The sequence below is a fragment of the Hakea prostrata genome, chromosome 4, assembly GCF_041222555.1.
Source record: "Hakea prostrata isolate BN-2017 chromosome 4, UWA_Hpros_2, whole genome shotgun sequence".
Lineage (NCBI taxonomy): Eukaryota > Viridiplantae > Streptophyta > Magnoliopsida > Proteales > Proteaceae > Hakea > Hakea prostrata.
Genome location: NC_142603.1, coordinates 16,762,182 through 16,780,289, shown reverse-complemented (window position 1 = coordinate 16,780,289; position 18,108 = coordinate 16,762,182). Strand labels below are relative to the sequence as shown.

The 18,108-nt window shown below is 40.1% G+C and overlaps 1 protein-coding gene across 1 annotated transcript; it reads right to left on the bottom strand.

Moving 5' to 3' along the window:
• Window positions 1-619: 619 nt before the first annotated feature.
• On the bottom strand, window positions 620-17,342 carry LOC149018224 (3-oxoacyl-[acyl-carrier-protein] synthase I, chloroplastic-like). The gene is made up of 7 exons (XM_089152536.1): window positions 16,429-17,342; window positions 14,315-14,746; window positions 13,560-13,733; window positions 1,824-1,937; window positions 1,562-1,663; window positions 1,376-1,442; window positions 620-1,257 (listed from the first exon to the last, which is right to left on the bottom strand). Exons 1-7 carry the CDS (start codon window positions 16,900-16,902, stop codon window positions 1,190-1,192), a joined length of 1,431 nt encoding a protein of 476 aa, XP_089008662.1. The 5' UTR covers window positions 16,903-17,342; the 3' UTR covers window positions 620-1,189.
• Window positions 17,343-18,108: the final 766 nt, after the last annotated feature.

The following is an 18,108-nucleotide window of genomic DNA, read 5'->3' as shown; positions in this document are numbered from 1 at the left end:
CTCTCACCACTGAAAAGGTAAATAAATTCCAGTATATAACTCTTATTCTCTTTATCTTCATTTATTTCTTTGAAATTGCAGCTGATTGCGAAAATAATTTCTGCGGAAAAAAAAAATGGAGGTAACATATTATGCTTGTTGATTGAAATACCTACTATCACAATGCCCTAATTAGAAATGAATTGTTCTTTAATTGAATTATTTTCAGTTGTGCTTTTCTCTCCTCCATACACCCTTTCTTAGCCTTGTTTATGCAGAAAATTTTCTCCCACTTATTTACAACCTCTAACTCCTCAGAACAGATAACTATAAAGCTTCAGGAAAATATAGATTACAAGTAGGTCTTTCACTAGAAGAGCTGAGATTTAATCTCGGCCAAGTCTGTACCCTTATGACTGATTTTCATTTGCAAAACTAGATTCTTCATTCTCTAAACATACTTTTGTTTTTGTTTTACCAAAAAACAAAAAACTCCTTAAATATATTTTACTCTTTTTCCAAAAACAATCTGAAGCCGCAAAAGTGGAAATTTAGGCCAATCAATCTGTGCAACATAGTCTATAAAATTTATCAACAACTTTGACAAATAGGTTCCCCCAGAAAATAATCTCTCCTTCGACTTTCTTTAACTCATGATCGTGAAAATCTTCATCATATGAATCATGTAAAGGAAAATCATGCTTTGTTACTCTAAAAGTAGATATTTCGAGGCTGACTCTATGATTAGTCTAAATGATCTTTTATTACATGCCATCATGGAAATGATGGGTTTCAACTCTCAATGCCTCACAAAAATCCATCAAGAAAAATGGGGTATTTGGAAACTTAAATAAAACAAATGATAACTGAAAAACAAAATGTCCTTCGATACACAAATCAGCTTTCCATATCGTACAATTAGCTGAGCTGCTAAGAATTTGCCTTGAATTCGTGATAGAAAAAATTGAAAGCTTCAGTTACTAAACCTCTAAAATTCCTCAAAAGATCCAATACAAAAATGGCAATTTGTCAAATAGGAGTTCCATTGTAAATTATAGAACTGCATAAGGAAAGAAAACCCCTATCCAAAGTAAAATTGAAGGACCGGGGGGGGGGGGGGGGGGGATGATGTAAAATAAGATCGTAAAACCTAACAAAAGAATCAGAAGCCAGCAAGATGATGCTTTCACATTTTCTTGATGTTGATTGATCAAGGCTTGAATGCTGAAAAAGCCACAACAGAGTTGTGTCCTCCAAAGCCAAAAGAATTTGAAATGGCTGCAATAAGAAAAGAAAATAAATAAAAAGTAAGTTACTATTCAAAAATGGATTTGATTTGGTGCCTTATGTTTCCAGTTCAAACCAAATCTCAAAAAGTAAGTTCCAAATTACTCACCAACATTAACTTCGTGTTGTTTCTTTACATTTGCAACCGTATCGAACTCAACAGAAGATTCAGGATTCTGCAAGTATAAAATGAAGCTTCTCAGTAAAAAGATCCAGCTGATAAGGACATTAAAAAGCTTTCTTCAATTGCAATTTCCTCTATATTTTGCTCTCAAAATCAATAGATTATACATACAAACTGGTTTATAGTGGGATGAAGCCACCCAGTAGTTATGGCTTTCACTGTAGCTACAGCTTCCAGGCCCCCAGCAGCTCCAAGACAATGCCCTATCATAGACTGTTGAAGGACAAAATAATAAATTGTAAGTAGAAGACAACTAAGATCAGCAGATACCAAAGAGAATAATATACAAATTGACCCATAAGGAAAACTAGAGATCAAAGATGCACCAGCAATAAATCTACACTCTCTTCTAAAGAGAGAGAGGGAGGGTTACCTTGGTACCATTCATTTTGATCTCTGAAGTGTTCTTGAAAACCTTTTTTATAGCATTCACCTCAGCCAGATCACCGACAGGCGTTGAAGTTGCATGTGCATTTATGTAATTAACCTGGAATTATGATACATCCACGCAATTTCATAGTCATGGATTGAGATATTTAAACAGATTTAATGTCCATTAAAGGAAACTGAGAAAATTGTGAATACAATTAAACAATAGGCAAACAATTAAGAGTGCATGAGAACTATTGATCTGAGAAAAAGAGTGCACAAGAACTGAATAATCCAAAGACCATTACAACAAAATTGATACATATAATCCCAAACCAATAATAAAATGCAGACAAACACCAATGAACAATTCAGAGATCTATGCAGCAGTAGGGATCTCAAACATGCCATTCCTTATAGCATCAAATGTACAGAAGTTCATCTAAGGAATCTGACACATTAAGATTTTTTATTATGAGACTGGACACAGATGTGACCCTTCACCCTGTCATCCAATGAACAGTTTCTCAAAGATGCACAATCATTTCTTAACTTCATCTAGAAAATGCAAACTGCTAATAACTTAGGTTGGTCTCTAGCACAACACACACATAGATAAGAAAATTCAAATCCTACAAGTTTGTGAAGGAAAGCCACCAAACTTGATCTTACATGATAAATTATTACTCTTTCGTTGCCAAAAATTTTTGGACAACTCCCAGTTCAGCAAGATAAAGAGTTTAAGCTATTTGAATTCTATATATAAGACAACACAAGAATCAAAAGTATTTAATCATTTAAAGGAAAATACGAATTGAAGTTGTGAGTATATACATGGGCAAGATTGGTGCTACTTTTCAAGTATTCTTATTGTGCAAGCTGAACTTGTTGTGACAATCCAACTTAAGGTATAAAGATGACGTGAACAGAACAACAGTATTCTCGTGCGTAAAACATGCGTCACGGAACAATATATGCTAGTGATGCACTCACCTAATGTTGGAGCTGCACATAAGTTTTGGGGGTTTAGCAGGTAGTTTCTATTGGAGTAGCTCAGAACATAGAGCAGGAGACTAAAGTTGTAATGTCCCGAGCACCAAGTAAGAGGCTAAAGGCCGCCCAACAAGAATACGGGGCCCTTCTACTAGTTCTTCATCCCCCCCCCTCTCCCCCTCCTCTCTCTCTCCTTTTGTCAGCGCGTTTTTATTTAATGCTTGTTTTCTAACAGAGTCATGGAAGATGAAGATCCATATGTTGGAATTAAAGGAAAGATGAGCCAACAGTATTCCCTGGTTGGCAGGAAATGCACTTAACAGGTAATGGGTACAGAGATGGAAAATGAAGCCTTCGGGCTTAAAACTACCGTAAGAGAATCAAAAGAATAAGAGAGAAATGAAGAATCATAAACCTATTGCCTACATCCCTAGCCCCTGAATCAAGTGTTGAATAGACAATTCACCTCAGCAAAAATATCAGAGCACGTTAAGTTGCATCTTCAGATAATATTTTATCCCTAGGAAAAACCTAAAACATGTTCTTAACTAATATGAGAATGGGTTCGTGTACTGCAAGCACAGACAAAAGGAAAGAAAATGCTCACTTGATTCTAACCTCCTTTGGAAATAACATATAGCGAAGTCTATTGAAAATAATCCTCTCTGTAGATTTATCTCCAGCACTCACCTATTTCTCAAAGAAGCCACAAAATTAATTCAACTGAGGAATAGCATGTGTTCCAATGTTGCGTCCAGTTGTAAATAAGATGTCCCTTTGGAGCTTCCTTGTCTATTGGACACTACGTCAGCTGATATTGAAAATTAGGGGAGACATATTTTGATGCCACTACGCTGTTTAAGTATGTTGACCACTTCATTGAAAAGGTGAACACCATTAAAGAAGTGTCTCATGTATACTTATTAGTTTGATTCTCGTACTGCTTGTGCTGACTGGTGAAATACAGCACTTGGTAAGGAAAGCTATAAACCAGTTGAGCAAGGAAACCTTCTTCTTCTTCCTTTCTTTTTTTTTTTAAATAAATTTAATTTGTTTATTTTGTTGCCTGCTAATTCAATATCCAATGAATTGGCTTAAAAGATGGGTCACAACGACTCATTTATTGTGCAAATATCCTTAGTTCCCATGGCTTTTTGACCTTTGCCTCCCATAGTGTTTGTCACATATGTTCCTTTGAAAAAATGGAAGGGCAGAAATCCTAGCATCCTACAGAATACCCAAACAAGAAATAATTCTGTTTCTATTTCTTGCAAGACAAGAGTTCTAACACAGTGCTTATTATCATTCCAAAATGAGTGTACCATTATAAATAAGCTTCTTCACAAAGAGTCTTACGTGCTCTATCAGATTTATGATCTTCCTCCAGCTGAAGGAAACATCGCACTGCCCTTCTAGTCCAAACACTTTAATTAAGTTCATTATGTTAGAGAGTAAATAATCCATTAAGGGGCACAACAAAGCTTAACAGGAGGCAAGCAGGTGAAATGTAGCTGAGAAATGGCAGATCCCCTCCCTTCCTCCTCCCCTTCCCAGCCTCCGGAATCCTCCCATCCTCTGTCCATTACCCCTTCTCCCCCTACCCCTTCTGCTCCATGCACTTCTCTGTTTTCCTTTCCTTCCAGCCCCTCCAGAGCTGTGATCCCCCTCACATTTCATGCCTCCCATTGCCTTCAGTCCAAATGGTGTTCTTGACTCTGAAGCTTCCATCTGGAGTTGCTGTCTTGTTGGCAATTTCCTTGGCTCGAGACCCCCCCTCCTTCCACAATGTGCAACCCTCTCTTACCAAGCAATTGAATCCCTCAAGTACTCTTGAAATCTTCCTACTCAACCATGGCTTCTTCCTCTTAGATTCTCTGTCGAAGATGATAAGAACCATGTTCTAGAAGAAGGGCTGTGGATGGTTGGCATTTCTACGACCATGGCATCGAGATTTGCTGCTTACTCATGAAAATATCTCCTCTTCCCGTACAGGTCTCACTGCCTAGCTTCCCTCTTCACTACTGGTGTGCCAACATCTTGAGGATTGTTGGGATTGCATTAGACTCTCCTCTCTTCTCAGACACTAGAACTCTCAAGAAAGGATTGGCTATCTTTTGCTTGCATTTGCGTTGAGTTAACCACTACAGCACTTCTTTGCTCCTTCATCTCAATCAAGGAGGAATTTGTGTTCAGCTTCAATCAAGAAGAAAATTTTGATTGGAAGCCACCTCACTGTTTGGTCTGCAAGTGCTTCCATCACAATCCTTCTGCCATCGACCCTGCACCTAAAAGACTTCTTGTACCTCCTGTGTCACCCCTTGAAACAGCTTTTGAGAAGCCCACACAACACCAACCTTCCCTCCCGGCATCAACAATCTCTGGCTGAGGCTGCAGCCACCCTCAGTGACTCTATCAGTATTCCTGATGCTGGTCTGATCTAATTCTAAGCCCTAGATACAGATTCTGACAAAGGACCACTGATTGTTGGCTGTCCTGCTCTATCTCCATTGGCTATCCCCTCTATTGAGTCCCCCCTACAAGCTTTTGAGAAGCCCACACAACACCAACCTTCCCTCCTGGCATCAACAATCTCTGGCTGGGCTGCAGCCACCCTCAGTGACTCAGTATTCCTGATGCTGGTCTGATCCAATTCTAAGCCCTAGATACAGGTTCTGACAAAGGACCACTGATTGTTGGCTGTCCTGCTCTATCTCCATTGGCTATCCCCTCTATTGAGTCCTCCCTACAAGCCTTGCCTATAGCCTCGCTTGCCACATCCCTTGTGCCTGCTGTGATTGGCACCCTCCTTTCCACCCTTGGTCCCCCTGCTGCCTGTAACCACCTGTGCCGGCACCTTGCCTGCCCCCCTCCCCCTGCTGGCTTTTGAGCCTCTCCCCCTTTTTTTCGGGTCTATCATCAAAGATTTGTGTAATTTCTCTTGTTCCCCCCCCCCCCCCCGGGGTTTATCCCTCCTTCTCAACCCCCAGCCCCTTTGGGCCTTTCACCCATCCTCCAGTTCCCATTTGGGCCTGCTACCCATCTCTCCCAATTACACCCCTCTCAATCCCAGCCCATGGCCTCACATCCCCCTCAAACCCAACCCAAGGCACCTCACCCTCTTCCGCCCACCTTCTCCCTAACCTCTCGACCCACTCCATTCACATCTGCCCCTTCCCTCTCCCCCTTCTTGGCCTATTCCTGCTCCTCCTATCTTGGCCCGTCCCCCTTTGAACCATGACTCTCCTCTCCCTGCCTGGCCAGTTCCAGCCCTCTTTTCCGCTAGCCCTTGCACTTCCCCCAATTCTTCTGATGTGGGGATCAGTTCTCTCCTCAAATCCTTATCTAGTCACTATTCTTGCCTGTGACCTCAAGTGTATACCCCTCCAGTGTCTTCTCCCTTGGTGGCTGCAATCTCAAAGCCCTCTCTTTCCAATTCCTTTGGCTCCCCCCAAGCCTGTGGTAGATTCTATCCCTTTTGAGGTTGATGGTAACCCCAATGTTTTCAAGGACTTCGAAAATCTTCGAGGGTGCCCCGAAGTCCGATTGTGACAGCATGGAATCATATCCCATCTGGTATATGCAGATGATACCATAGAGTTGTTTGCAATTGCAGGAAATCAACTAAAGAGACAGTTATGGATATTATTATTTGGTGGGACATCTGGCCCCTGGGGACAGAAAAGAAAAAACAATTAGAAAAAGTAGCTTTTTCATCTCAGACAAAGCCCCACCTATCCGAGCCTCTATAATACAGTCCTCTACAGGTTTGCAAAGAACTTGCATGCCTTTCTTGATGCCATTGGTGCACCCATTGTAAAGGGTGGAAAGCTCTGTCAACACATGTCTATAAGCAATTAGTGCCATTCCAGTTTAAAAACCAAGGGTGGAAAGCTTATATTCTTGTCAAAGGGAGAACAGGCCCAACTGAAGAGGCAGGTTCAAGGGCTAGCAGAATAGAGGGGCAAGAACACTTCTTTTCAGAACTAGTTACCAGAGTTGGTTGCTCACTATTCCTATAAGCCAAGAAGCACTTCATTTGCTAGCAGTAAGGCTGTTAAGCTTGTTCTCTTGATTTGTTATATACCCATTCACGTATCTCACTATGATCTTACCTCGGACAAGTGGAATTGAACCCACGCCAGCTGAATGATGGTGATCCGGAGCCTGAGATATTACGTAACAAGCAAGGCATTGGGTTGCCCTTGCCCCGGAGCAGTCCAATGTGTGCTATGGAGTCTTTGAAGTTGCAAGCTAATCTAAGACTGAATATCTAAAATGCTTCTATTGGTGGATCCATAATTAAGCCTATGGATCCTTGGGATTGGTGAATCTTTTTATATCCTGTAGTTCTAGGTCATGGATCGAGCCAAGGAGAAAAGGATCACAACCTCATTTGCAGGAGTAATAACTCTACTCATGGTGGCCACCATTTTGGTGAAGATATCATTGTTGATTTCAATTCCTCTAGGAAAAAAAAGAAGAAAACAAATAAGGGAGGAATTAGCTTCTTTTAGTTTTTTCATCTTTCTTGCCTCTTGTTTGCTTTGCCTGGTTGTTTGGCTTGTTGCCGCTTGCTGTTTCTTAGTCTTTTCCCCCTTGGCTGGGCATAACCCTGTTATATTTGTTCTCCCCTCCCCCTCTCCTTTTCGGGTTAATGAATTCTTTATTCATCCTCATCCCCCAACACCCCCCAGGAAAAAAAGGAAAAAAAGAGTCCATTAAATAAACAAGGCCAGTAGACAACCCATTAAACTGTATTCAACCTGACCCCAGTAACATCCTAAAAGCATTTCATATGATCTCTGACTTTCCATTCTGACACCATATCTACTTCTCAAAAAACTATAGGATGACCAACCAACTAAGATATGACACTTCAATACTGAGATTATACGCTTCAATTAATATGAGATCAATTTATAATACTAGAGCTGGTTTGGGGGTGGCTTCAATACATGATAAGCTACAAGAAATTCGAAATGGCACAGTCCATGTTCAGGAGGCCTTTAAATTGCTCAAGAATGAAGGAGTGAATTAATCCAAATTGATGGAACTTAAAGAGCCAGATTTATATATAATATAACCTTAAAAGAAGTGGTAACAAAAGAATGACATGGCTTAGGCCTTGTAGAGATTGGTGAATGGAAAGGGTCCATGTAGCCGACCCATTTAGTCGAGGTTAAGGTTGAGTTGTTATTGTTGTTTTTGATGATGATGTTATAAGGCTAAAATGGAATTATGGATTGTTGGCCCAGAAGCGTTCAATGTGGCTCGGTCTGGCTGGCCCACCAGTGCCTTGTCAAGCTAAGGAATCTAGGGTCAGTCAGACTCAAGGTTTTAAAAAGCATGGCCCAACCTGCATCTGTTGTAGCTTTACTAGTAAGTCCATTATTCAATAAGCAATAACTTCCATGTAGCTAGAAAGAACAAGAAAATGGACATAAACTGCAAAAGCTAGTACCACTTAAAATAGGAATGTTGCCTAAGGATACAGATAAGTCATAGAGGACTTATTCTAATGAAGTGGTTAAGTTCTATACAAGTTGAGCCTTTGGTGCAATTGATTTTCATACTAATGGGCCTAAAGTTTTGGTATAGGCTAACACTACTAGATCATTTTAAGTAGGATTAGTTCAATCCAAGTTTCTAGGGGTTTATTTGAGTCCCATTTATGCCAGAAGTTAGCTAAGCTAATTCACATAATTATTAGGAATTTGAATCTAAATTTCATTTCAAGTCTATGTTTTGTCTTTAAAGTCCTACTAAGTTTTTGAACTATTAGAAATTTGACTCCAAATCTCAAATGCTATAGCTTATTTTGACTATTTCATACACGTTGAGCCTTGGTACAATTGCTTTTCATACTAATGGGCCTAAATTTTAGGTATAAGCTAACAATACTAGATCATTTAAGTAGGATCAGTTCAATCCAAGTTTCTAGGGTTATTTAAGTCCCATTTATGCTAGAAATTAGCCAAGCTAAGTCTAATAATTGTTAGGAATTTGAGTTTAAATTTCGTTGCAAGATTATGTTTTGTCTTTAAAGTCCTGTAAATCCTAAAATTATTAGAACTTTGACTTTAAATCTCAAATGCTAGCTTACTTTGACAATCCCAAGCCATAATTTGAATTCCAAATCAATTTAGGACTTTCAGAGAATCAGTTTAGAAATTTACAAATAACTGAAGTGGCCTATGTATTCACGAATGAAATAAGTACCATTATTAAAATTTTCGAGTATTCTGGATTCGGTTATATTTTTGTCACTGAATTCTCAGCTTCAACTCGGCAGATTCCAAGGGATGGCTTTAGGTAGGTTCCAAAACCACAACAAGTGCATTCCTACCAGGTTATCTCTTATGCTTTCCATCTTAATCTTTTACAAATTACGGTTTTTTATTCTATTTTTCTAGCACTTTTGATACCCTCTTTTATCCTAACTATCAGATACTTCTTCAAACGCTTTCTACCTGCTGGTCTATATTTCTTGAATTAGTATATCAATTTCCAGTATATCTTTCCAGATTTCTGCTACAAATTCTGATTCTAATGACTTAAATCCTAGTTCCAGAACTTCATTCCTGTTTTCCTAGTGGTATTGTGAAATTCCTGTTCAAGAAAGACCCACTTTGTTTTCAAATATAACTTTTAAGATTAGTTTACTAATTCAGATCATTAACCCACCTCAACCCATTCTGAATTTTCTATCCTAGAAATACACTTCCCCCTCTGCTGTTCTGCTTCTCCTATTTTGTGCTCCTCTCGGCACTAGTTCCTAGCTGAATCTGTTTGGGATAAGTCTGCATTACTTAGTTGGGAAATTACCTGTGCATATTCTACTCTTGAACCAGTCTCTACATTAAGCAGCAGAAAGTCATTTTAATGTAAGGTGAAATTCAATAGATTCATTGTAACAAAGTATACCAGCCTCCTCAAGCACAATGGAGGACATATTAAAGTGGGGGAAATATTACAAGCTTCAAGCTACATGTTTAACCCCTGAGGAGAACCACAAAGAAACCTATCTGCATTTCTTCATTAATATAGTCTGTAACACTAAAAGCTTCTTAAGGTCACAAGACCTATCACTATTTGAAGGAAAGGATGGTACACCATGTTTGCCAAACATGGACAGTGCAGCATATATGGCAATGGAGATAAGAAGTTGCCACGAACCAGAGACTTTTGATTGCATGATATTTGTCAATGTAAAAGATATGGAGGTAATTTTTCAGTTTCTATTTTTACTCTGAGATCTGGTTCTGAAGATCTGATTGTGACTGTGCTGTAGTTTCTGTTGTCGAGAAGTTCTGCTTTGTTGACTTTCTATTTTAGTGGGCAGAATATTCAGTCCTGATTCCTTGTAATTTGGCTTTCTATGTTAGTGAACAGAGTATTCTTTCCTGATTTCTGGTAATTTCAGCCAGTAAATGAAGTGTATGTGATTCTGGTCATAGAATCACAGAGAGTTCTCTTCTCTCTGCTGGTTTGATCTCTCCTTCTTCATCCCTGGTTCTGATTTGACTATTTAAGAGTCAGATTTCTCACATAGTATCAGAGCCAGGTTTCAATGCTTGACAACTGGTGACTTGTTAACCAGTTGATCCATAGTTGAGGGAAAATGCTGATTGGTGAATTGAAACAGAAACAATGAAACAACTAATGCTTGCAAGAAAAGGAAGAGTCTAAAGTTTCTATGAAGAAAATTTGTTTAGATTGTTTATCAGACAAAAGATGATACAAGGGATAAGCATCATTTAACACTGTTCAGTCAATTCTTTTTCAGGGGATGACTTTATTCTCCAACAAGTTAAACTGTAGCAAGTTCAGAGTTAAAAAGCAATGAGGGGAGATTTTGCACAATCTTTCCTGGTCGCTTGAACCTTGGGTTTTGATGGTCCTCTTTGCATACGCTTAAGATATCACATCCCTTCACTTGTTCTTGGATCTAACGAAATATTTCTTGACTCTCTAAAAGGATAAAAGCTCTGGCATGGCATTTATTATTAGATTGACTCTTCTAGATCGGAGCTCCAATTATAAATCAGGATTAAGAATTATAACAAAAAGGAGCTCCAAATTTTAGAATGGTTAATTTTCTAATGTAAGTACAAGCTCAATTTTACAGGATAACAAGAAAGCTAATGATGCAGCACAACCAGAAGTTACTGTTCACGCTACAGTAACGTGAACAGTAACCTAGATGATATTTTTCATATTTGGTGGGCCCCAAGTCTAGCTTGCATGGAAATAGATTCAAATTTGGTGGGCCCAAACTCCAGCTTGCAAGGAGATAAAATAGGATCTGTTTTTGTGGGAGTTCTAGAGATAATTTAGTATTTTATTATTTATTATTGGGATAATCATGTAATCGAAGTTTTTTATTTGGGTAGGATATCTAGGATAAGTTTTAGTTAGTTTTAAATTCCTAAGAGTCTTATTGTAGGATCAGTCTTTTGTTAGTTTTAAATTACCAAGAGTCTTATTATAGTCTATTTTCGTATCAAGTATGTTTGTTTTGTTATTTAAACACTTGTAATCAGCTTATTGAGTATGGAATAGAAAAAAATGAATTGAAGCCTAAGCTTTGTGCGTTTGTAGCCCCCCCCCTCTCTCTCTCTTTTCTTCTTCTTCTTCTTTTTTTTCTTATGAGTGTTCTTCTCTCTTCCTCTTCTTCAAGGCTAATTCTTCTAAGATTTCCCTTCTTCCCCCTATCTTCTTTATCCTTCTTTCTTCTCTATTTGGTCCCCCATTAGCTAACATACAGAAAAAGGATAAAAGCTAACATTCATCTCCAAGATCCTCACAAATCTGCTCAAGAATGTCATGCCTTCCCTTGTTAGCCCAAACCAATATGCTTTCATCTCTGGTCATAGTATTGAAGATAACATCCTTCTCTATGTGGAGACTGTCCGGACGGTTTTGATAGGGCTGCCCACTCCCCCTCTGCCTTCTTGAAAGTGGATCTCCACAAAATCTTTGACTCTATTCGTTGGGATTTCATTAACCAAGTCCTCTCGGCCATGAGATTCCCCTGCCTTCGTCCATTGGATTGAAGGCTACCACCCGTCATTTCTCCTTCATTACCAATGGCTCTTATACAGGCTTCTTTCCTTCCCTTGTTGGAATCTCCAAAGCTTTCCCCTATTCCCCTTGCCTATTTATCTTTCCTTGGAGGTCCTTTTCCGCATTCTCCAATCCAAAACGATCAACTCCTCATCTCTCCCACCCCCAAATGTAATTCTCTTAATCTTACCCACCTCGCCTTTGCTGATGATCTTCTCCAAAGCCTCCCACTCCTCTCTCTCTCTCTCTTCGAGTCCCTCTTCGGTCTCCGAGTGAACCTTGACAAGTCTACTCTCTTTCTCTCGGGCATTTTGTCTCCATCTGTGACTCCCTCCAGCAGCTCAATGGCTTCAACCTTGGCTCCTTTCCTATGGCCTACCTCAGCCTTCCACTCATCCTTGGTGGGCTCACCAACCACCATTGTACCCTGATGCTTGACACATTCGTAAGAAGCTCCAACTCTAGAAAGACAAGATCCTATCCTTCTCTGGTAAAGTGGTGCTCATTCGTTCAGTCCTCCAATCCTCCTACTTCTATTGGTGTGACATTTTTTCCATCCCCAAAGCCACCATCCGTGCCATTCAAGCTCTTTTTTGTGCCAAACTCTGGAAAACTTCTAAAATCCGACTCCATCTGGACTACATCCATCTCCTCTAACCACTCTTAGGTTTGGAGAAAACTTCTCCTCTTGAGATCACATGCTCTTTCCGCCATCTCCACCCATATCTCCGCTGGCTATTCCATTTCCTTTAGCTTGACCCATAGCATCTGATGGGCATTCTCTTTGATCTCCTGGGCCCCGCATAGTGTGTGAGTCCCATATCCCCAAAACCACACCCATCTTCTCCTTTCTCTTGGATGGTTCATGGACCCCCCTCCCCCACCCCTATCTCACATAAGTTTGGTCCTCCCTCCCCCCCCCCCCATCTCACATAGGACACTACCTGAGACCCTCACAATTTGGCTCCTTACCTCCACTAGTTCCTTCTCCAATTCCTCGACCTAGAACCCAATCTGCTCCCCCCCCCATATTGGGCCCCCTTGGTTTGGTTCAAAGGGCATATCCCTCACTACTCCCTCACACTTAGCCTCCCCACCCAGGCCTTCCTCAATAGCCGCCACATGCCTACCACCTTTGTTGAAATGGTTTAAAGGACCTTGACCACCGCTTCTTCATTTGCCCCTTCTACCACTCCCATTGGGAGAAGTCCCTTACCTCCATCTGGCCTTGCTCAAGATGATCTTATGGTTTTGCTCAAAATTGGTCTTGGTTTTTGAGAACCTTCTTAGGCTCTACCATCTATGACCGAGTTGATAAGTAATTTTTGGGTGCTACTATCCACCACTACTAGTGGGAGCATAACCTTAGGAGATGGACTTCCAAATCTTGCTCCTTGGACACGATTTGGAAAGCCATAAGCTTCAGTCTATCTCCCATCCCCTTGTCAATGACACCCCTAGAAACAGGTTCATTATTATTTCATGGGGTCTAGGCTCCCCCCTTTGGCCTCTCTCTTGGTGATCGGTCCCCCCCCCCATCCCCCCTTTTTACATTATTTTTCCTCTTTCATTTTAGCAAAGTTATTTATTCATAAAAATAAAACATACATAAAAAGATAAAATTTATATTCACATGGAACAACCTTGTATAGCATGAATGCTAACCCAACAAAGAGCATACCTCCTCTATTGACACACCAGCATCTTTGAGGCATTCCTTGATGCATGACGAAACGCCAAGTCCATCAGCTCTGGGATCGGTCATATGGTGAGCATCACAAGTAACTGCACCTCCCAGGTATTCAGCTATAATTGGTGCATTACGTTTCAATGCATGCTCCAAACTTTCCATTACCTACAGAGACAACAGTCCAAACATTCAAAAACAACAAGACCTTTCATATCTGTTAACAATAAGATAAACGTTAAGTATCAAAAAGAACAGGCAAGTTGGATATGATTCTTAAATATTAAGCAGCAAAAAATATACTAGATCCAGTCTAAGGTGTATTTCTTTTTAATAGTGACAAATTAGATGTGATCAATGTTCTACCTATTTTGAGAGTGGGCAAATCAGGACTACAAGGTAAAAGACTAACATTATTTACCAAGAGAAAACCATGAGATAAACTTCATACCCCAACATGATAACATCCTAGTCATCACATGACTTTTATGCATTAGAAGAAATCTATCACCCCTGGATGCTAAATCCATTTGACCACAAGACAATTTAATATGTAGATGAACTGACTCCAGTCTAGCTTAAAGTTGAGATTCAATAAGCACAAAAATCATTGCTACTAGGAAAGCCTCAAACCACATCATCAATAAAAGCTACCCAATGTGCACCATGATTAAGATAAACCAATCAAACATATAAAATCAGGTCAAAAAAACTATCTTTAATATAGGTAAAACTCATTGGAAACATACCAGAACTCCAGCACCTTCACCCATCACAAAGCCATCTCGGTCTTTGTCCCATGGCCTTGAAGCGGTTTTTGGGTCATCATTTCTCTGTGACAAAGCTCTACATGCAACAAAACCAGCCAAGCCAATGGGCACCATTGGAGCTTCAGTTCCACCAACAACCATTAAATCAGTCTCCCCCCGTCGAATATGGTTGGCAGCAGCATGGAAGCAATAATTGGAGGTAGCACAGGCAGTTGAAATAGAATAGTTTGGACCCATTAAACCAGCATCCATTGCAAGCAATGCAGAGCCCATGTTTGTTATAGTATATGGAACAAAAAATGGAGATATTTTTCTATAACCTTTCTCAATGAGAGCTTGAACACTTTCAGAAAACATTGATAGACCACCCATGCCTGATCCTACAAGTACACCAGCTCGTTCCTTGTCAATCTGCAACCAGAATAAATTCATAGCAGCCATGAGGAAAATAGTTAGCTTCTATGAGTACCAGAAAAGCATGAAAGTAATGCCTTTCAAGCAGCAGTATGGATGACATATTGCTTCATTGACTTAACAAACATTAATTAGACAGTTTAGTGCTTCAAAACCTCCCACAAGTAGGCCCGTGTGAAAGAGGGCCACACATCTAGATAACTGAAAGACGCAAGTCCAAAATGAGCAAAGGAAGCAACTCAAAATTACAAAGGCAATTTTAAAGTGAAACTTCTTTCATTTCCATCTTTGTGGGAACTTCTTGATTGTATGGATTTTGGGTTGAACTATGACACTTCCTGGGTTGAAGATCCACCAGTGAGGTGGATTGCTACGAGGACCCACCCCTGTCCTGTAACAGCACATTTGGTCTCTAGGAATGGAGACAATTTGGTGCAAAGTCCAAACACAAGACTGCTACTATGCTCAATAATCAACATAATTGAGTTTACAAAGTCTTCGAACAAGTTGCCAAAATTGATATATGCAGCAGCAAAGAAAGGAAAGATAATAAGTTCTCAACTGCAATGCCTATTAGGATATGAAGAAAGGAACCAAGAAAATCATTTCTTAACTCAGTTTCATTAGACTTCCACAAATAGAAAACAAACACTATTCCTGGAACTCAAATGGCAGCTGTACATCCCAGTCAACTAGGGTGGCTGGTAGCCTAGACACATTCTGTATTTTATTGATAAAATATGTAGTTAACTGATGGTCAATAGAATGTAATCTAGGAGCATACCTGCAGGATTATGGGGGGGAGGTTGAGAATAGTTTGGCTCCAAAGAGAGTAGAACTCATGACCATTCCAGTGTTGTCCCCTACAGACTTCTATTCAGACCCATAACTCAGGCCATAATCATGGCTCTTTTAGTAATCACATATGAAGCCAAAATTATTTATAAATTCAAAAAGATCAACATATATTCCCTTCACTTGTGGACAAGGGATTATCACATTAGATCAGACTCCCATGGTATGATTGACTTCATAAACAGGGAACCCAACATATTTGACCATTGGTTTCCTTCATGGGGGTAAAGGAAAACTTCTACACAATCCAAAAAAACTGCAACAATTGACCTATTCTGTTTATGCCTACCTTTCAAAAGTAAAACCTGCGTGTAAAAACAAGATTAGCTTATCCACAGTTCAACATGAATACACCAAAAAGGAATTAAACTTTTAGAAACATGGTAAAGAAGCCGCAATTCATTCCATAACTTGCAACCAGTATATGCAACCGGAAGCCAACATTGCATATTGTCAACAAACAATTCCAGTTCAAATAATTCACCGCCCCCCACCCCCATCCCAACGCAGACTAAAAGCATAGCAGTCAGTACCATGAATTAGTGATTCACATGAAAATGGAACACGAAGCATTCCTTCAATTCTGAATCATGACATCACCAATTTAGTACCAGTATTCAATAAGAAATCGGAAGCTAGAAGTTCTCTTTCATTCAAATCCTGAGTCGTACGTAATGCAAAATCATAGAAATGCGTTATTGGATCCAAAAAAAGAGTAAATGAGGATTAGGGGAAAACCAGCCATAGCAATGAAAGCAATCCCACAAACTATCCTCGTTAAAGAGGATTTAGACAGAAAGAAACTAACTCTGGGAAGCTCTCACCTTGTTATGGAGGTTATCACGGCCGAGTCCAGCATTTTCAAGGGCTTTCTTGCCAGCAACCAGACAGTATCTAAGAGAATCATCAAGTCTCCGGTCGTTCTTGCCATCGATGTAACCTTCAGAGCTGAACCCACGAATTTGGCCACCAAATCGAGTTGGAAACTTGGAGGCATCGAATCTTTCGATTGTAGCGATACCACTCTCACCAGCAAGAAGCCGCTCATAAAACATATCGACATCGTTGCCGAAGACAGAGACAACACCCATACCAGTGATGACCACTCGCTTCTTTGGGTCCTTCTCTCTCTTCGGAGCAGATGTTGCCTTTGAAGCCGTGGCCGAAAGGGACTTCACAAATGACTGTTTCTTTCTAAAGGTTCTGGCATTGGAGAGCAACGGAGATTGTTTTCGGATAGATTCCAGTGGGGAGATCCGAAGCCCTGAACCACCCGGAGACGACGTCAGTGACTGCATTTTTCCTTAGTTCGGTCTCCGGTGATCGGTGACGCTATTAGTAGTGGTGGCGCCGCTGATTTCAAGCTTGAATAAGAATCTCAAACAGCTACCGGAGACCGGTGATGGTGGTGGTGGTGGCACAGCTGATCTCGAGTTTAAATACAATAATACAGTACTGCGAGAGGTTAGATTACAATCGATATAATCGATGCAGAGCCGGTATATTGATTCCAATCCTACGGTTCATGCTTATCCTTAGCTTACGTGTTCAAGGTGAGTTGGTAACCTAGAGGCGAAAATCATAATATATATTGCTTCTGCATCTGCCCAAGACAAGCGAGCTGACCGGCTGACCTGTCAACCCATGACCTTTTCAACTCCTTCATTCCGTAAAGCACAGCCAATCACCTTTTTCCGCAAAAAACACCGCCGACCACCAACCCGGGTTCAACTTCATTGCAAATTTAATTGATATTTCGATCTCGACTATCTGTCGCTCTTTTGATTACTTGCGAGCAGCAAATGTTGCACATTAAATGTACAACATTCAAGTCTGCCCCTACCAACCCATCTATTTTGTTTACCTTTTCTAATTAAAAACTGGGGAGAAGGTTTTCCATGCTACCAACCAATGGGATGGATTGAATATTGAGTACGTTATAGGTTACCATTGCATGGCCCATGTAGGTATCGTGTGTTAAATAAACCTACAAAGTCGGCTGTATCAACATAGGTGACCTCATAATCATATGTTGAATTGAAAACCCATAAAGGCGCCGGATTAAACCGTCAATATGGGAAGTGCACATCTACTCCACCTAACTGCTCGTCTTTCTATCTTTATTTCAGGAGCAAGCTTCCATTAGATTCATTGTAACAATGAGAGAACAATTTGCCTGGGTAGAAAAGACCTGAACTTTAATATAGATGTTTTCTTATGTAAAAAAATATATATGAGTGATCTCACGAATTCATACTATATTAAGTGACACACTTATAAGATGTCCAGCTTGGCATATGCATCTAAGCTAATCCTTAGGAGAGACTATTGTACCAATCTAGTGCTGCCACCTCCTATTTAAATGAAAAATGGGTAGATAAGGAATTGAACTCGAGACTATGTACCTACCTTGTGTTCATTCTACCAAAAAAAAATGAACTTGGGGTCCCACTCAAGTTGGTCAAACAAGAGCCGTGCCCTTCAATGAAAAATAAACTCTATTT

What these genes read in the sequence shown, in the direction of transcription:
- LOC149018224 (XM_089152536.1), bottom strand. Translation starts at nt 16,902, where the DNA reads ATGCAGTCACTGACGTCGTCTCCGGGTGGTTCAGGGCTTCGGATCTCC. An exon ending in CTGGTGTGTCAATAGAGGAG is followed by an intron (nt 1,938 to 13,559) that starts GTATGCTCTTTG and finishes TCATAATTCCAG; the next exon opens with GTTAATTACATAAATGCACA. An exon ending in ACAACACGAAGTTAATGTTG is followed by an intron (nt 1,258 to 1,375) that starts GTGAGTAATTTG and finishes TTCTTATTGCAG; the next exon opens with CCATTTCAAATTCTTTTGGC.